Source organism: Pan paniscus, chromosome 1 (genome assembly GCF_029289425.2).
Source record: "Pan paniscus chromosome 1, NHGRI_mPanPan1-v2.0_pri, whole genome shotgun sequence".
Taxonomy (NCBI): domain Eukaryota; kingdom Metazoa; phylum Chordata; class Mammalia; order Primates; family Hominidae; genus Pan; species Pan paniscus.
The window spans coordinates 221,987,123-222,001,629 of NC_073249.2; the positions used below are offsets into that span (position 1 = coordinate 221,987,123).

The 14,507-nt window shown below is 50.5% G+C and overlaps 1 protein-coding gene across 1 annotated transcript; it reads left to right on the forward strand.

Moving 5' to 3' along the window:
- The first annotated feature begins 943 nt into the window (after positions 1 to 943).
- On the forward strand, positions 944 to 13,876 carry ICMT (isoprenylcysteine carboxyl methyltransferase). Its single transcript, XM_034954140.3, has 5 exons — positions 944 to 1,269; positions 2,013 to 2,101; positions 3,344 to 3,513; positions 4,894 to 5,111; positions 12,063 to 13,876. The coding sequence occupies exons 1-5, from the start codon at positions 1,075 to 1,077 to the stop codon at positions 12,243 to 12,245; spliced, it is 855 nt and encodes a 284-aa protein (XP_034810031.1). The 5' UTR covers positions 944 to 1,074; the 3' UTR covers positions 12,246 to 13,876.
- The last annotated feature ends 631 nt before the right edge of the window (positions 13,877 to 14,507 follow it).

Genomic DNA, 14,507 nt, shown 5'->3' on the forward strand with positions numbered 1-14,507 from the left:
CGGCTAACACGGTGAAACCTCGTCTCTACTAAAAATACAAAAAAATAAGCCGGGCGCAGTGGCGGGCGCCTGTAGTCCCAGCTACTCGGGAGGCTGAGACAGGAGAATGGCATGAACCCGGGAGGCGGAGCTTGCAGTGAGCCGAGATCGCACCACTGCACTCCAGCCTGGGCGACAGAGCGAGACTCCGTCTCAAAAAAAAAAAGAAAACCTAACATATCCTGAGCATTCCCATCACCGTCCAGCCTTGTTCCACAACAGGAATTTAAGCGGGCGGTGGTCCCGTTGCATGGGTGCCCAGGTGCCGTTGTCCAGGCCGGTTTCCAGGGAGCCGCAGAGGGAGGGCAGGACGTCGCCGCACTCGGCCGAACCCGCGCCCCAGGGCGTCTGGTTTTCGGGGACCACGCAGGGCCGGCGAGGGTGCGGCCGTTTCAAACTTTTTTTTTTTTGAGATGGAGTGTCACTCTGTCACCCAGGCTGGAGTGCAGTGACACAATCTCGGCTCACTGCAACCTCCGTCTCCCCGCATCAAGCGATTCTCCTGCCTCAGCCTCACCAAGTAGCTGGGGTTAAAGGCATGCGCCACCACGCCCAGCTAATTTTTGTATTTTTAGTATAGACGGCGTTTCCCCATGTTGCCCAGGTTGGTCTCGAACTCCTGACCTCAAATGATTCGCCAGCCTCGGCCTCCCAAAGTGCTGGGATTACAGGCGTGAGCCACCGCACTCGGCTCGTTTCAAACTTTACATTGCTTCTTGGGACAGGAACCTCCTGAGTTTGGGACTAAGTTTGGACAGACGCGGGCAGCGACTTCTCCCACCCCTTCCCGGCCCCCGCCCGGCACAGAGTCGGGCTCAGAGCCCGGATGTCCCCGAGGGGCGGGCGGGGCGCTCCCGCCAAATTCCGGACAGCAACAGGGCGGGCCGGAGTTCTCGCGAGAACTGGCAGGCGGCGCGCAGCTGCGGGCAGCTGCCCTTCCCGGGCCGGCGTCGGCGGCACAGTGCGCAGGCGCAGCCGGCGCGTTTCCCCGGGCTACAGCCGGCGCCGCCACCCGCTAATCCGCCGCCCGGCGCCATGGCGGGCTGCGCGGCGCGGGCTCCGCCGGGCTCTGAGGCGCGTCTCAGCCTCGCCACCTTCCTGCTGGGCGCCTCGGTGCTCGCGCTGCCGCTGCTCACGCGCGCCGGCCTGCAGGGCCGCACCGGGCTGGCGCTCTACGTGGCCGGGCTCAACGCGCTGCTGCTGCTGCTCTATCGGCCGCCTCGCTACCAGGTGCAGGCCGGCGGGGGCCGGCGGGGGCCGGCGGGGCGGGCGGGGGGTCCGCTTGGCGCGGCGCGTGGGCACCTTTCTCCCCGGGCGCGCAGGGGCCTCCCACGCGCGCGCTCTTCATCAGCGAGTTCAGGTCGCAGGAGGGGACCCTCTCTCTCCGGGCTCGGGCGCCCTGCACCCGAGGAGTGGGTTGTTAAATTGCAGCTTGTGCAGCTCAGCAGGTGCGCGTGGGGTGGAGTGAGCGAGCCCGCGAGTGCTTTTATGTAACTTAAGGTGCAGAGACCTACCTGCTGCCCTGTCTCAGGTCAAAGGCCCCGCAGTGACGTGGGTGGGGCTGGGCGCACAGGCCCGGGTGCCCTGACCTCATAAACTAGGCTTAAGCAGTTTTCCTACAGCCCTGAATAGTAATCACGAATAATGATAATAATGACAGCTAAAATTTAGGTAGCAGTTAGTCTTAAGTGCTTTACGTGGGTAATCCTTACTGCAGTCCTAAAAGGTAGGTACTGTTATTCCCTGGGTGTAGATGGGGAAGCAAGCTCAGAGAGGTTAAATAATTTGGGAGGCCACACAGCCAGAGAGGGGTGGGTGCAGAATTTGAACCCAGGTCGCCCACTTCTCCCTTTCAACCTCAGCAAATCGGCTCCATCTGCTTGCCTGTGGGTTGCCTATTCCGGGAAGGTCAGCAGCCCAGATCTGTACTCTGAGGACTGTGAATGACTGAGCTTCTCTTGGGTTCCTTTCAGATAGCCATCCGAGCTTGTTTCCTGGGGTTTGTGTTCGGCTGCGGCATGCTGCTGAGTTTTAGCCAGTCTTCTTGGAGTCACTTTGGCTGGTAAGAATTCCTTCGGAAATACTGGTTTTCAGGCGAGGGTGGACAGCTCAGAGGGTCAGTAGCGGCATTTCCTCATCCCTGTCTCATCTGTGACCGGCAGAAGGCTGTTCAGGGTTCTCTGGAAACGAAGTCTCCTGGCTTCCCCCTAGTTGCTCACATTTCAGCCCTTGTGATTTCGTGCCTGTGGGTTGATTGTGAATCAGGCAGAAACAGATCTCCCTGGCACCCCCAAAGGTGCTGTCATCCGCAGCTGTGGTGACAGCATTCGGTAACTTGAGCAGCCCTTCCCGGAAGGGGTGCAGGTCCTCGGTGGCGGGCAGGGGCAGGGCTCTGGCTTGTCTTCATGGGCCTTTTTCATCTCTAATTTCTATTAGGTCACATCTAGTGCATCCCCACAGCCACTGTAGGATTTTTCCCTACACTATGATTTCAGTCCCTTGAGCCTTCTAGTCTGACCTGGATATGAACCAGTGGCTTCAAGGTAAAAAGTTTTATCTCCTCTTATCAATATTTTGAGCCATCTAATCCTTCTTTGCCGGAATTATTTCAGTTTTGTTAAATTTTGTATCCGACATACATCACTCCTTTATGTTGTTATCTCCCTCTTTCATGTTTTATTGTGTGTAGTGTCATTTTTAACGGACAGAAGGGCCCATAATGCGTCTGTGACCTATGGGTTTGTTTTGCCTGTGACATTCAAAAACAGTCCCTTGCCGGGCGCGGTGGCTCACGCCTGTAATCCCAGCACTTTAGGAGGCCGAGGTGGGCAGATCACGAGGTCAGGAGTTCAAGACCAGCCTGGCCAAGCCAGGAGTTCGAGACCAGCCTTGCCAACATAGCGAAACCCCGTCTCTACTAAAAATACAAAAATTAGCTGGGCGTGGTGGTGGGCACCTGTAGTCTGAGCTACTTGAGAGGCTGAGGCAGGAGAATCGCTTGAACCTGGGAGGCGGAGGTTGCAGTGAGCTGAGATCGCGCCGTTGCATTCCAGCCTGGGCGACACAGCGAGACTCTGTCTCAAACAAAACAAAACAAAACACCAGAAACAAAAACAGCCCCTTAAAAACTCCACTTTTTGCAAACCTGAGGTAGTAGATGCTGCAGCTGGGTACCTGTGTCCACTCTCAGACAGGTGAGAACAGGGCCTCATAGACCTAGGGACAGCTCAGGAGACCCAGATGTGCACTTATGGTTAACTTGGTTCTCTTGTCCCAACTTAACTCTCTTTTTGTCTTTAAATAGGTACATGTGCTCCCTGTCATTGTTCCACTATTCTGAATACTTGGTGACAGCAGTCAATAATCCCAAAAGTCTGTCCTTGGATTCCTTTCTCCTGAATCACAGCCTGGAGTATACAGTAGCTGCTCTTTCTTCTTGGTTAGAGTTCACACTTGAAAATATCTTTTGGCCAGGTTAGTGTGCCTTATGTCCCCCTCTGGAGGGGAAAAGGGTGGTTCCCATTCAGGCTGAGGACAGTGACATTGATTCACCTTTCAGGTCTAATCTCCCCCAAGCGATTTTCCGCAGACCTCTATCCTCACTAAGCTATTTATAAAGGATGAGCTCCGCTCATGAATTCTGCCTCTGGATGTTGACTCGAGGACGTGCTGACCTTTTGCTTTAAAGTTTGCATCACATAGTGCACCATCTAATTTGAAGCCCCAACCTTGAGTAGTTGTGATTCTAATTTTATAATCAGATGATATTTAGACGTTTCATGTAAGAGTTTACTGGCCGGGCACGGTGGCGCATGCCTGTAATCCCAGCACTTTGGGAGGTCAAGGCGGGTGGATCACAAGGTCAAGAGTTCGAGACCGGCCTGGCCAATATGGTGAAACCCCGTCTCTACTAAAAATACAAAAAAGCCAGGAGTAGTGGCACATGCCTGTAATCCCAGCTACTCGGGAGGCTGAGGCAGGAGAATTGCTTGAATCCGGGAGGCGGAGGTTGCAGTGAGCCGTGATCGCGCCACTGCACTCCAGCCTGGGTGACAGAGCGAGACTCCCATCTCAAAAAAAAAAAAAGAGTTTACTAACAAGGTCGGGTGCAGTGGCTCACGCCTTTAATCCCAGCACTTTGGGAGGCCGAGGTGGGTGGATCACATGAGGTCAGGAGTTTGAAACCAGCCTGACCAGCATGGTAAAACCCCATCTGTACGAAAAATACAAAATTAGCCGGGCCTGGTAGCGCATGCCTGTAATTCTAGCTACTTGGGAGGCTGAGGCAGGAGAATTGCTTGAACCCAGGAGATGGAGGTTGCAGTGAGCTGAGATTGTGCCATTGCACTCCAGCCTGGGCAATGAGAGTGAAACTCCGTCTCAAAAAAAAAAAAAAAAAAAAATTTACTAACAAAAGCCTCCGTATGTGGAATGCACTCTGAAATTGAATGTCTCACAGCCAATGAAATGAAATACATGTGGCTCCTGGGATTCAGGGTGGAAACCTTGGACCCTTTTTTGCTTCTCTTAGCTATACTTGTCCCCAGATGAAGGACTGAGCATGTGGCCGGGGGTCGTGAACCAGAGAGCCCATCAGCTGTAGCAGGAGAGCATCTCTTTACCATGATGCTTTCATTGTGCTTATTGGTGTTTTAAAGTAAATTGATGAACAGCATAACTTAGGGGAATGTGTTTTCTTATGAAATTTTAATGTGATGACAAATGCTGATTGCCCAGGAGCACATTTTCTGTTTCTGTCTTCGGGAAAATAGGTTAATTTTAAGCAGTGCGAAGGGGAGCTCAGCAGGCCAGTGTTTTCACTCCCCGTGTGTCGTTGATGTCTCTCTCCCACAGAACTGAAGCAGATCACCTGGCTCAGTGTCACAGGGCTGCTGATGGTGGTCTTCGGAGAATGTCTGAGGAAGGCGGCCATGTTTACAGCTGGCTCCAATTTCAACCACGTGGTACAGAATGAAAAATCAGATACACATACTCTGGTGACCAGTGGAGTGTACGCTTGGTTTCGGCATCCTTCTTACGTCGGGTGGTTTTACTGGAGTATTGGAACTCAGGTATAATATTAAATATGACACTGCTTTCCCTTTTTTTTTTTTAGTAACATTTTAAACGTGATATAATTCACGTAGCATAAAAGTCACCATTTCAAAGTATACAATTAGTGGTTTTCAGTGTATTCATGAGGTTGTTGGTCTCCTTTAAATAATAGGTACATGTTCTTCTTGGCGCGTTTCAAGTGATAATTTAATAAAAGTCAAGAGAACTAATGTAGTCCGTAATGCTTTTCACTATGTGCCCAGAACCTGGGTGTGTAAGTCCTTGGTGATTCTTGGTGCTGTTAGCTACCTGCTGTATCCCTTCATCCTGTTTCTGCCTCTGTTTGTTTGCTTTCTTTTTTCTTTTTTTTGGTAGAGACGGTCTTACTGTGTTGCCCGGGCAGGTCTCAAACTCTTGGCCTTAAGTGATCCTCCCACCTCAGCCTCGCAAAGTGCTAGCATTATAGGCATGAGCCATTGTGCCTCTCCCTTTCTCTGCCCCTTCAACCTATTAATAGATCTGAAGCACCCCAGAGGGGGTGAGGACAGAGATGGGGCTTAGGGAAGGGAGTGCCCTCTGTCACTCATGTGGCAGCTTGGCTGGTTTTCATCAGAAATAGGTATTAATGGGGCCGAGGCCATGTGTTAGTGAGCTGTGTGAGCCATGGAGGTTTGTTCTGTCTCAGGCTGAAGAAAAGGCCTTGTTTCTTTTCTTTTCTTTTTTTTTTTTGAGACCTAGTCTTGCTCTGTTGACCAGGCCAGAGTGCAGTGGTGCGATCTTGGTTCACTGCAACCTCTGCCTCCCAAGTAGCTGGAACTGTAGGCACGAACCACCATGCCTGACTACTTTTCGTATTTTTTTTGTAGAGACAGGGTTTCTCGAGTTGCCCAGAGCCATCTTGAACTACTGAGCTCAAGCAGTCTGCCTTCCTGGGCCTCTCAAAGTGCTGGGATTACAGGCTTGAGCTACGGTGCCTGGCCTTTTTTTTTTTTTTTTTTCCTTTTTGAGATGGAGTCTCACTCTGTTGCCCTGTTGCCCAGGCTGGAGTGCAGTGGCATGATCTCAGGTCACTGCAACCTCTGCCTCCCAGGTTCAAGCGATTCTCTTGCTTCAGCCTCCTGAGTAGCTGGGACTACAGGCGCCCGCCACCACACCCGGCTAATTTTTTGTATTTTTAGTAGAGATGGGGTTTGACTGTGTTAGCCAGGATGGTCTTGATCTCCTGACCTCATGATCTGCCCACCTCGGCCTCCCAAAGTGCCGGGATTATAGGCATGAGCCACCGTGCCCAGCTTTTTTTTTTTTTTTTTTTTTTTTTAAAGACAGGATCTTGCTGTGTTGCCCAGGCTGGAGTGCAGTGTTCTGATCATGGCTCACTGCAGCCTTGACCTCCTGAGCTCAAGTGATCCTCCTACCTCAGCCTCCCAAGTAGCTGGAACACATTACAGGTGTGTGCCACCACGTCCGGCTAATTTTTAAATTTTTTGTAGAGGTGGTTCTCCCGGCCGGTTGCCTGTAATCCCAGCACTTTGAGAGGCTGAAGTGGGTGGATCACTTGACGTCAGGAGTTTGAGACAAGCCTAGCCAACATGGCAAAACCCCATCTCTACTAAAAATACAAAAATTAGTTGGGCCTGGTGGCACATGCCTATAGTCTCAGCTACTCGGGAGGCTGAGACCTGAGAACCGCTTGAACCTGGGAGGTGGAGGTTGCAGTGAGCTGAGATCGTGCCACTGCACTCCAGCCTGGGTGATGGAGTGAGACTCTGTCTCAAAAAAAAAGAGATGGTTCCTCCTTTGTTGCCCATGCTGGTCTTGAACTCCTGGGCTCAAGCCATCTTCCCACCTTGGCCTTCTAAAGTGCTGGGATTAGGCCAGGCATGGTGGTTCTTGCTTATAATTCCAGCTAGTTGAGAGACTGAGGCACAATATTTGCTTGAACCTGGGAGGCAGAGGTTGCAGTGAGCCAAGATCACGCCACTGCACTCCAGCCAGGGTGACACAGCAAGACTCTGTCTCAAAAAAAAAAAAAGAAAAAAAGAAAAAGAAGTGTAAGGATTATAGGTGTGAGCCACTGCACCTGCTCTATATATGTGTGTGTGTGTGTATATATATATTTTTTATTTATGTATGGTTTTTTGTTTTGTTTTGAGGCAGGGTCTCTCACCCAGGCTATAGTGCATTGGCATGATCATGGTTTACTGCAGCCTCTACCTCTTGGGCTCAAGTGATCCTCCCACCTTAGTCTCCTAAGTATCTGCCCAGGCTGGAGTGCGGTGTCACAATCTCGGCTCATTACAACCTCCGCCTCCCGGGTTTGAGTGATTCTCCTGCCTCAGCCTTCTAAGTAGCTGAAACTACAGATGTGTGTCATCACACCTGGCTAATTTTTGTATTTTTTAATTAATTTATTTTTTTGAGATGGAGTTTCACTCTTGTTGCCCAGGCTGGAGTGCAATCATGTGATCTCAGCTCACTGCAACCTCTGCCTCCCGGGTTCAAGCGATTCTCCTGCCTCAGCCTCCTGAGTAGCTGGGATTACAGGCATGCGCCACCATACCCGGCTAATTTTGTATTTTTAGTAGAGACGGGGTTTCTCCATGTTGGTCAGGCTGTTCTCAAACTCCCAACCTCAGGTGATCTGCCTGCCTTGGCCTCCCAAAGCGTTGGGATTACAGACATGAGCCACCATGCCCAGCCCCTGGCTAATTTTTGTATTTTTGTAGAGACGGGGTTTTTCCATGTTGCCTAGGCTGGCCTCGAACTCCTGCGGTTGAGTGATCTACCCGCCTCGGCCTCTCAAAGTGCTGGGATTACAGGCGTGAGCCACCACATGTATTTCTTTTTCTTTCTTTTTTTTTTTGAGACAGAGTCTCACTTTGTCGCCCAGGCTGGAGTGCAGTGGTGCGATCTTGGCTCACTGCAACCTCCACCTCCCGGGTTCAAGTGAGTCTGCTGCCTCAGCCCCCGCGAGTAGCTGGGATTACAGGTGTGCGCTACCTCGCCCAGCTAATGTCTTGTATTTTTAGTAGGTTTAGTAGGGGTTTCACTATGTTGGCCAGGCTGTTCTCAAACTCCTGACCTCAGATGATCCACCCGCTTCAGCCTCCCAAAGTGCTGGGATTACAGGCGTGAGCCACCACATGTATTTCTTTTTCTTTCTTTTTTTTTTTGAGACAGAGTCTCACTTTGTCGCCCAGGCTGGAGTGCAGTGGTGCGATCTTGGCTCACTGCAACCTCCACCTCCCGGGTTCAAGTGAGTCTGCTGCCTCAGCCCCCGCGAGTAGCTGGGATTACAGGTGTGCGCTACCTCGCCCAGCTAATGTCTTGTATTTTTAGTAGGTTTAGTAGGGGTTTCACTATGTTGGCCAGGCTGTTCTCAAACTCCTGACCTCAGATGATCCACCCGCTTCAGCCTCCCAAAGTGCTGGGATTACAGGCGTGAGCCACTGCATCCAACCCGTATATTTCTTTTTTAAAATTACTATTTGGCTAGGCACAGTGGCTTTGGGAGACCAGAGCAGGAGGATTGCTTGAGGCCAGGAATTAGAAACCAGCTTGGCTGGCCGGGCATGGTGGCTCATGCCTGTAATCCCAGCACTTTGGGAGGCTGAGGCAGGCAGATCATGAGGTCAGGAGATCAAGACCATCCTGGCTAACACAGTGAAACCTCATCTCTACTAAAAATACAATTAGCCTGGTGTGGTGGCACGCATCTGTAGTCCCAGCTACTTGGGAGGCTGAGGCAGGAGAATGGCGTGAACCCGGGAGGCGGAGCTTGCAGTGAGCCGAGATCGCGCCACCGTACTCCAGCCTGGGCGACAGAGCGAGACTCCGTCTCAAAAAAAAAAAAAAAAAAAAAAAAGAAACCAGCTTGGCCAACATAGTGAGAACCCTTCTCTCCAGAGGAAAAAACTAAAAATACATCTGGAAGTTGTAGTGTGCACCTGTAGTCCCAGCTACTCAGGAGGCTGAGGCAGGAGGCTGAGGCAGGAGGATTGCTTTGATTGCTGCTGTACTCCAGTCTGGGCAACAGAGTGAGACCCTGTCTTAAAAACAGAAAACAAAATTATTTATTTGTGTATTAAAGATGAGATCTCGCTGTGTTGCCCAAGCTAGTCTCAAACTCCTGGGTTCCAGCAGACCTTCTGCTTTTGTCTCCTGAGTAGCTGGGACTATAAGTGTGCACCACCATGCCCAGCTAACTTTTTGTTTTTTGTAGAGATGGGGTCTTAGTGTTGCCCAGGCAGATTTTGAACTCCTGGGCTCAAGCAGTCCTCTCACTGCAGCCTCTCAAAATGCTGGGATTACAGGCATGATCCACCATGCCCAACCCAAAGCCTTATTTCTTTTTTTTTTCTTTTTGAGACAGAGTCTCGCTCTGTCGCCCAGGCTGGAGTGCAGTGGCGCGATCTCGGCTCACTGCAAGCTCCGCCTCCTGGGTTCATGCCATTCTCCTGCCTCAGCCTCCTGAGTAGCTGGGACTACAGGCGCCCGCCACCATGCCTGGCTAAATTTTTTGTATTTTTAGTAGAGACGGGGTTTCACTGTGTTAGCCAGGATGATCTCAATCTCCTGACCTCATGATCCACTTGCCTCAGTCTCCCAAAGTGCTGGGATTACAGGCGTGAGCCATCGTGCCTGGCCGCCTTATTTCTTGAAACTGTTTCTTGATTCTTTACTCTTGGTCCTAGAAAAACTTGGCCAAAGAATGTGAATAGATCTTGGAAAATTCACCAAGTGTTTGGGAAAAGTCTCCAAGTCTTTGGGCAAATCCAGAGATCTCTCAGGCATCCCATCAGCAATGCATGGTCCTTGGTGACTCTGGTGACCCCTAACGGTATAGGTGGGGCAAATGATCACATAGCATTTACTGTACAATTTTTGTTTCTGAAACATGTAAAACCCCCACATTAACAATCACCTTCCCTGGGAACAAATTGGTTATGACTGAATAATGTAATTTGCCATAAATGCTTGCTTCCTGTATATGTGTGTGCACTAGAACCAAAGGGTTTTCCATACCTTTTTGCCCATAGATTTTTTTTACATTGTGCTCCAGCACTTGTGTGTGTATGAAAGGAACATGTCTTTCCTGATATAATACTTACACTTACTGTTTACAAAATCCTGTTTTCTATCTTACTATTTCAATACTGTTCATAATGTACTAAATGATTTCATGGCTTAGTAACAGGCTGCAGCCTGCTATAGAGAACTCCCACTGTAGGGTATCCCCAGCAAGCTATGCCAGATGTGAGGGTATGGGCCCCGGAGTCACTGACTGGGCCAGTCCTGATTCTGACATTCACTGCTTGGCCTCCTTCTCCTCTCACGTTAAAGTGGGGGCAGCTAGACATAGTGGCACATGCCTGTAGTCCCCACTACTCGGGAAGCTGAGGCAGGAGGATGGCTTGAGGCCAAGAGTTCAAGTCCAGCCTGGGCAATATAGTGAGACCCTGTCTTTAAAAAATAATAAAATTTTAAAAAAAACAAAGTGGGGATAGTAGCGTGCTCTCAAAGGTTTGCCATGAGAGTTGAACAGGGTAATGATTGTAAAGGGCTTAGCATGGCGCTGGGAACATAGTAAGTGCTCAATAAGAGAAGGTGTGAGAGGTCAGGACATGAGCCTGGCTCTCCGGGTGGCTGTATTGGAGCCTAAAATGTATATTCAGAAAACATACAGAAAATGTATGCTGGGGAAGATGCACATCCACAGGGGACCAGTGGGCAGGTGTAGGTGAGTGGTTCCCTGAGGAGCTGGGGAATGCTTTTGGCCTTGAAGGACTGTTTGGCTGGAGATCAGTGGGAAGGATGTTCTTTGTTTTTTTTGAGAGGGAGTTTCGCTCTGTCGCCCAGGCTGGAATGCAGTGGCGATCTCAGCTCACTGCAACCTCTGCCTCCTGGGTTCAAGCAATTCTCCTGCCTCAGCCTCCCAAGTAGCTGGGATTACAGGCTCCCACCACTACGCCCAGCTAATTTTTCTATTTTTGGTAGAGACGGGGATTCGCCATGTTGGCCAAGCTTGTCTCAAGCTCCTGACCTCAGGTGATCTGCCCTCCTCGGCCTCCCAGAGTACTGCAATTAACAGACATGAGCCACCGTACCTGGCCAGGATGTTCTTAAAGGTGGAAGAAAGGGCCAGGAGTTCGAGACCAGCTTGGGCAACATTGTGAAACTCCATCTCTACAAAAAATACAAAAATTAGCTGGGCGTGGTGGCATGTGCCCTTAGTCCCAGCTACTTGGGAGGCTGAGGTGGGAGAATCACTTGAGCCAAAGCGGTTAAGGCTGCAGTGAGCCATGATCACGCCACTGCACTCCACGTGACAGAGTGACAATCTGTCTCGGGGGAAAAAAAAGAAAAGAGGCAAGGTGGGCACAGCGTGGGGAGGGCAGGAGACTGGGGAAGTGGGCGAAGTGCTGCTCTTCTGGGGTTGGAAACCCAGACTCAGGGGGTGGGGTTCAGGCTCTGGAGCTCTCTGAGTGTGGAGGTAATCTGCTGGAAGGGGCATTTCGGAAGCTCAGTTTTGTGGCCCTGTATCTCGTGCTGAAGCAGAGGCTGTGGGTTTAGGAGGCAGAGGCCCAGGCAGCTGTGGTGTAAGCGAATGCATTTGTGGTGGGAGGGTCCTGGGCAGGAAGGCAGCGTGCATGGGACCTCATGTTGGGGAGCTCACACCCGGAGGTGGGGGGCATTGCTATCACCCCAAGCTGAGGGTTGAAATCCAAGAGGTTGATCTTGTGATTTACAGATCTCTCTCATGTAAGAGGAGCAACAGGAAAGCACGTGAGAAAGGCCTGCAGCACTGAGTGCTCAGGGCTAAGGTGACAGTACTGCTCCCAGAGACCCTGACGGTCTCAGCAGGGCATAGGCACAGAAATCCTCTGGGTATTAGAGACAAACGCCTACCAAAGCACAGGGCGTCATCCCACGGTCACCCTGATGAGCCTGGTGTCTCCCTCTGTTAGGTGATGCTGTGTAACCCCATCTGCGGCGTCAGCTATGCCCTGACAGTGTGGCGATTCTTCCGCGATCGAACAGAAGAAGAAGAAATCTCACTAATTCACTTTTTTGGAGAGGAGTACCTGGAGTATAAGAAGAGGGTGCCCACAGGCCTGCCTTTCATAAAGGGGGTCAAGGTGGACCTGTGACGGGCAGTGGCCCCGGTGACCTTGGGGCCTCCGACCCTGTGCAGCCTGGGACAAAACTGTTTCCGGTTGGCCGCTGCAACATGGATTTTCTTAATCGTTTTATGTCATTAGTCACTCTTCTGGAATGTCACTCAAGACCAAGCGGTCAGAAGGCCTGAGGACCCAAGGCCCCACTGGAGCAGTCTGTCCTTATGCCGAATCAAGGCGGAACATGGGTGAAAGACGAGTAAGGGGCAAATCACAGCAATATTCCACAGCGCCCTCCAGAGTTACCTGGGGAGGACCGAGGCCACACGCCACTGCCCCCAAGGCCAGAGTGTAAGTAAAGGATAACCAGGACTCGCTGGGAGAGATGGACTCTGTCCTCAGCAACACTCCACAGCAGAAAGGGGTAGCAGGTACCCCTTCTTATCAGCGGTAAAAATGCATTTACAACCTTTCATTTAACCGAAAAACACAAACCGCTTTAACCTCTTTATTTCTGTCCCCCACTGCATGAACATCTATACAATTTTAAAAATACTTCCTCATAGGATGCTTTGGCCCTTCATCTATTTAATCATAGCTACATACCTATTTTTTATAAGTAGCAGTACACATTCAAAGGGGTATTCCTAGCTCAATGCTTGGTGTTCTAGCTCAACTTTTATCCTGCAGCAAGTAAGCCTAGATAACTCCACACGATTTGGCTGAGTGGCTTTGTGTGACCGTGGCCCCAGGCCAAGGGGATCATGGCCCTGGCTGGCTTTCCCGGGGGTCTCAGCTCCTGTTGTCAGTGATAGGCGGCTCAAAGGGGTGTCAGTTTCTTTTGATCCAAGAAGTGCTTACTGAATGCCTGCCCTGTGCGTGGCCTTAAACATTGAGAAGTGCTGCTCTCCGTTTATTTGGGATTTGATTCTCATTTTACCATAGCTTATATTCTCAATTTCAATGCCAGTCTCAGAACTCTTGTTTTCTGTGTTCTATTCTCAAAATTACATTGTCCCTCATGTCATTTCAAACTGTTTTCCAAAGGGATTTGAGCATATACAACTACAAATCCAAGCAGATTGACTCTCAAAAATAATCTTAAATACTGCAAATAGTCCCAACTAAGATTCAGTCAGTATGTTTGTTTTGCAAGTTTGGGAGAGTAAGTTGGCTTTGAGTCACACATCGAAGCTTTAAGAGGTGAGACGCTGGCTTCATTCTGGACTAGACAGGAACTTGGCCTCAGCGTGAGATCCTGCCATGCAGTGTTGCGGTGGCACTGATGAAGTGTGAATGTGAAGGCGGCGTCGGCGCGGGGCCAGAGCACCACTCTGCTGCCCCACCACGCGGCCTGTGAGGAGCCACTAAACCTTTCCGTGCCTAGACCTCCCCATCTGTGGAATGGGGTCAATACCACCTACCTCACAGGGGTGTTGTGAGGACTGAGAAGAACAATGTCAAATGTTTTTAATACTCAGATGTGGGAGCGACATCAATGAAATCTGTACTGTATGAAAGCTACACAAAAACAGGCAGACATTTGGTTGATTGTGCCAGATACCTAAAATGTATGTTCAGAAAAGCATTTTATCAACTCAGAAATATGACTTATTTCTAGATTTCATGGCTTAATGAATTTTTTCATTGTTATATATACCAAAGAGGCTTACGGGTTCATTGATTAATAGCATGACAGCTGCTGGTTTGAAAACCAGACAGACGGCCGGGCGCGGTGGCTCACGCCTGTAATCCCAGCAATTTGGGAGGCCAGGGCGGGTGGATCATGAGGTCAGGCGTTCGAGACCAGCCTGGCCAACATGATAAAACCCCGTCTCTACTAAAAATACAAAAAAATAGCTGGGCATGCTGGCGGGTGCCTGTAATCCCAGCTACTCAGGAGGCTGAGACAGGAGAATCCTTTGAACCCAGGAGGCGGAGGTTGCAGTGAGTTGAGATCGGGCCTTTGCACTTCAGTCTGGGCAACAGGGCGAGACTCCATCTCAAAAAACAACAACAACAAAAAAAACCAGACGGACTTGCCCATCGGCCCTCACGACATGCGTGCAGTGGGACTCTAGCCAAGGCGGTGGCCGAGCCATCATTACAATTTTTCTGGAGTAAATGATCCACGGTGGGACATCAACTGGCACTTACTCTGTTTAGGAACTTGAGTTGAATCATTTCTAAACTTGTCCTTTAGACCACGCCTAGGGCAGCAAATTCCACTTCCTAGAACTGCAAACCGGGAGAGGATGTAGTTAGATTCTGGCATCCTGCCCCGGCTCTTTGAGG

What these genes read in the sequence shown, in the direction of transcription:
- ICMT (XM_034954140.3), top strand. Translation starts at nt 1,075, where the DNA reads ATGGCGGGCTGCGCGGCGCGGGCTCCGCCGGGCTCTGAGGCGCGTCTC. An exon ending in ATCGGCCGCCTCGCTACCAG is followed by an intron (nt 1,270 to 2,012) that starts GTGCAGGCCGGC and finishes GGTTCCTTTCAG; the next exon opens with ATAGCCATCCGAGCTTGTTT. An exon ending in ACTGGAGTATTGGAACTCAG is followed by an intron (nt 5,112 to 12,062) that starts GTATAATATTAA and finishes TCCCTCTGTTAG; the next exon opens with GTGATGCTGTGTAACCCCAT.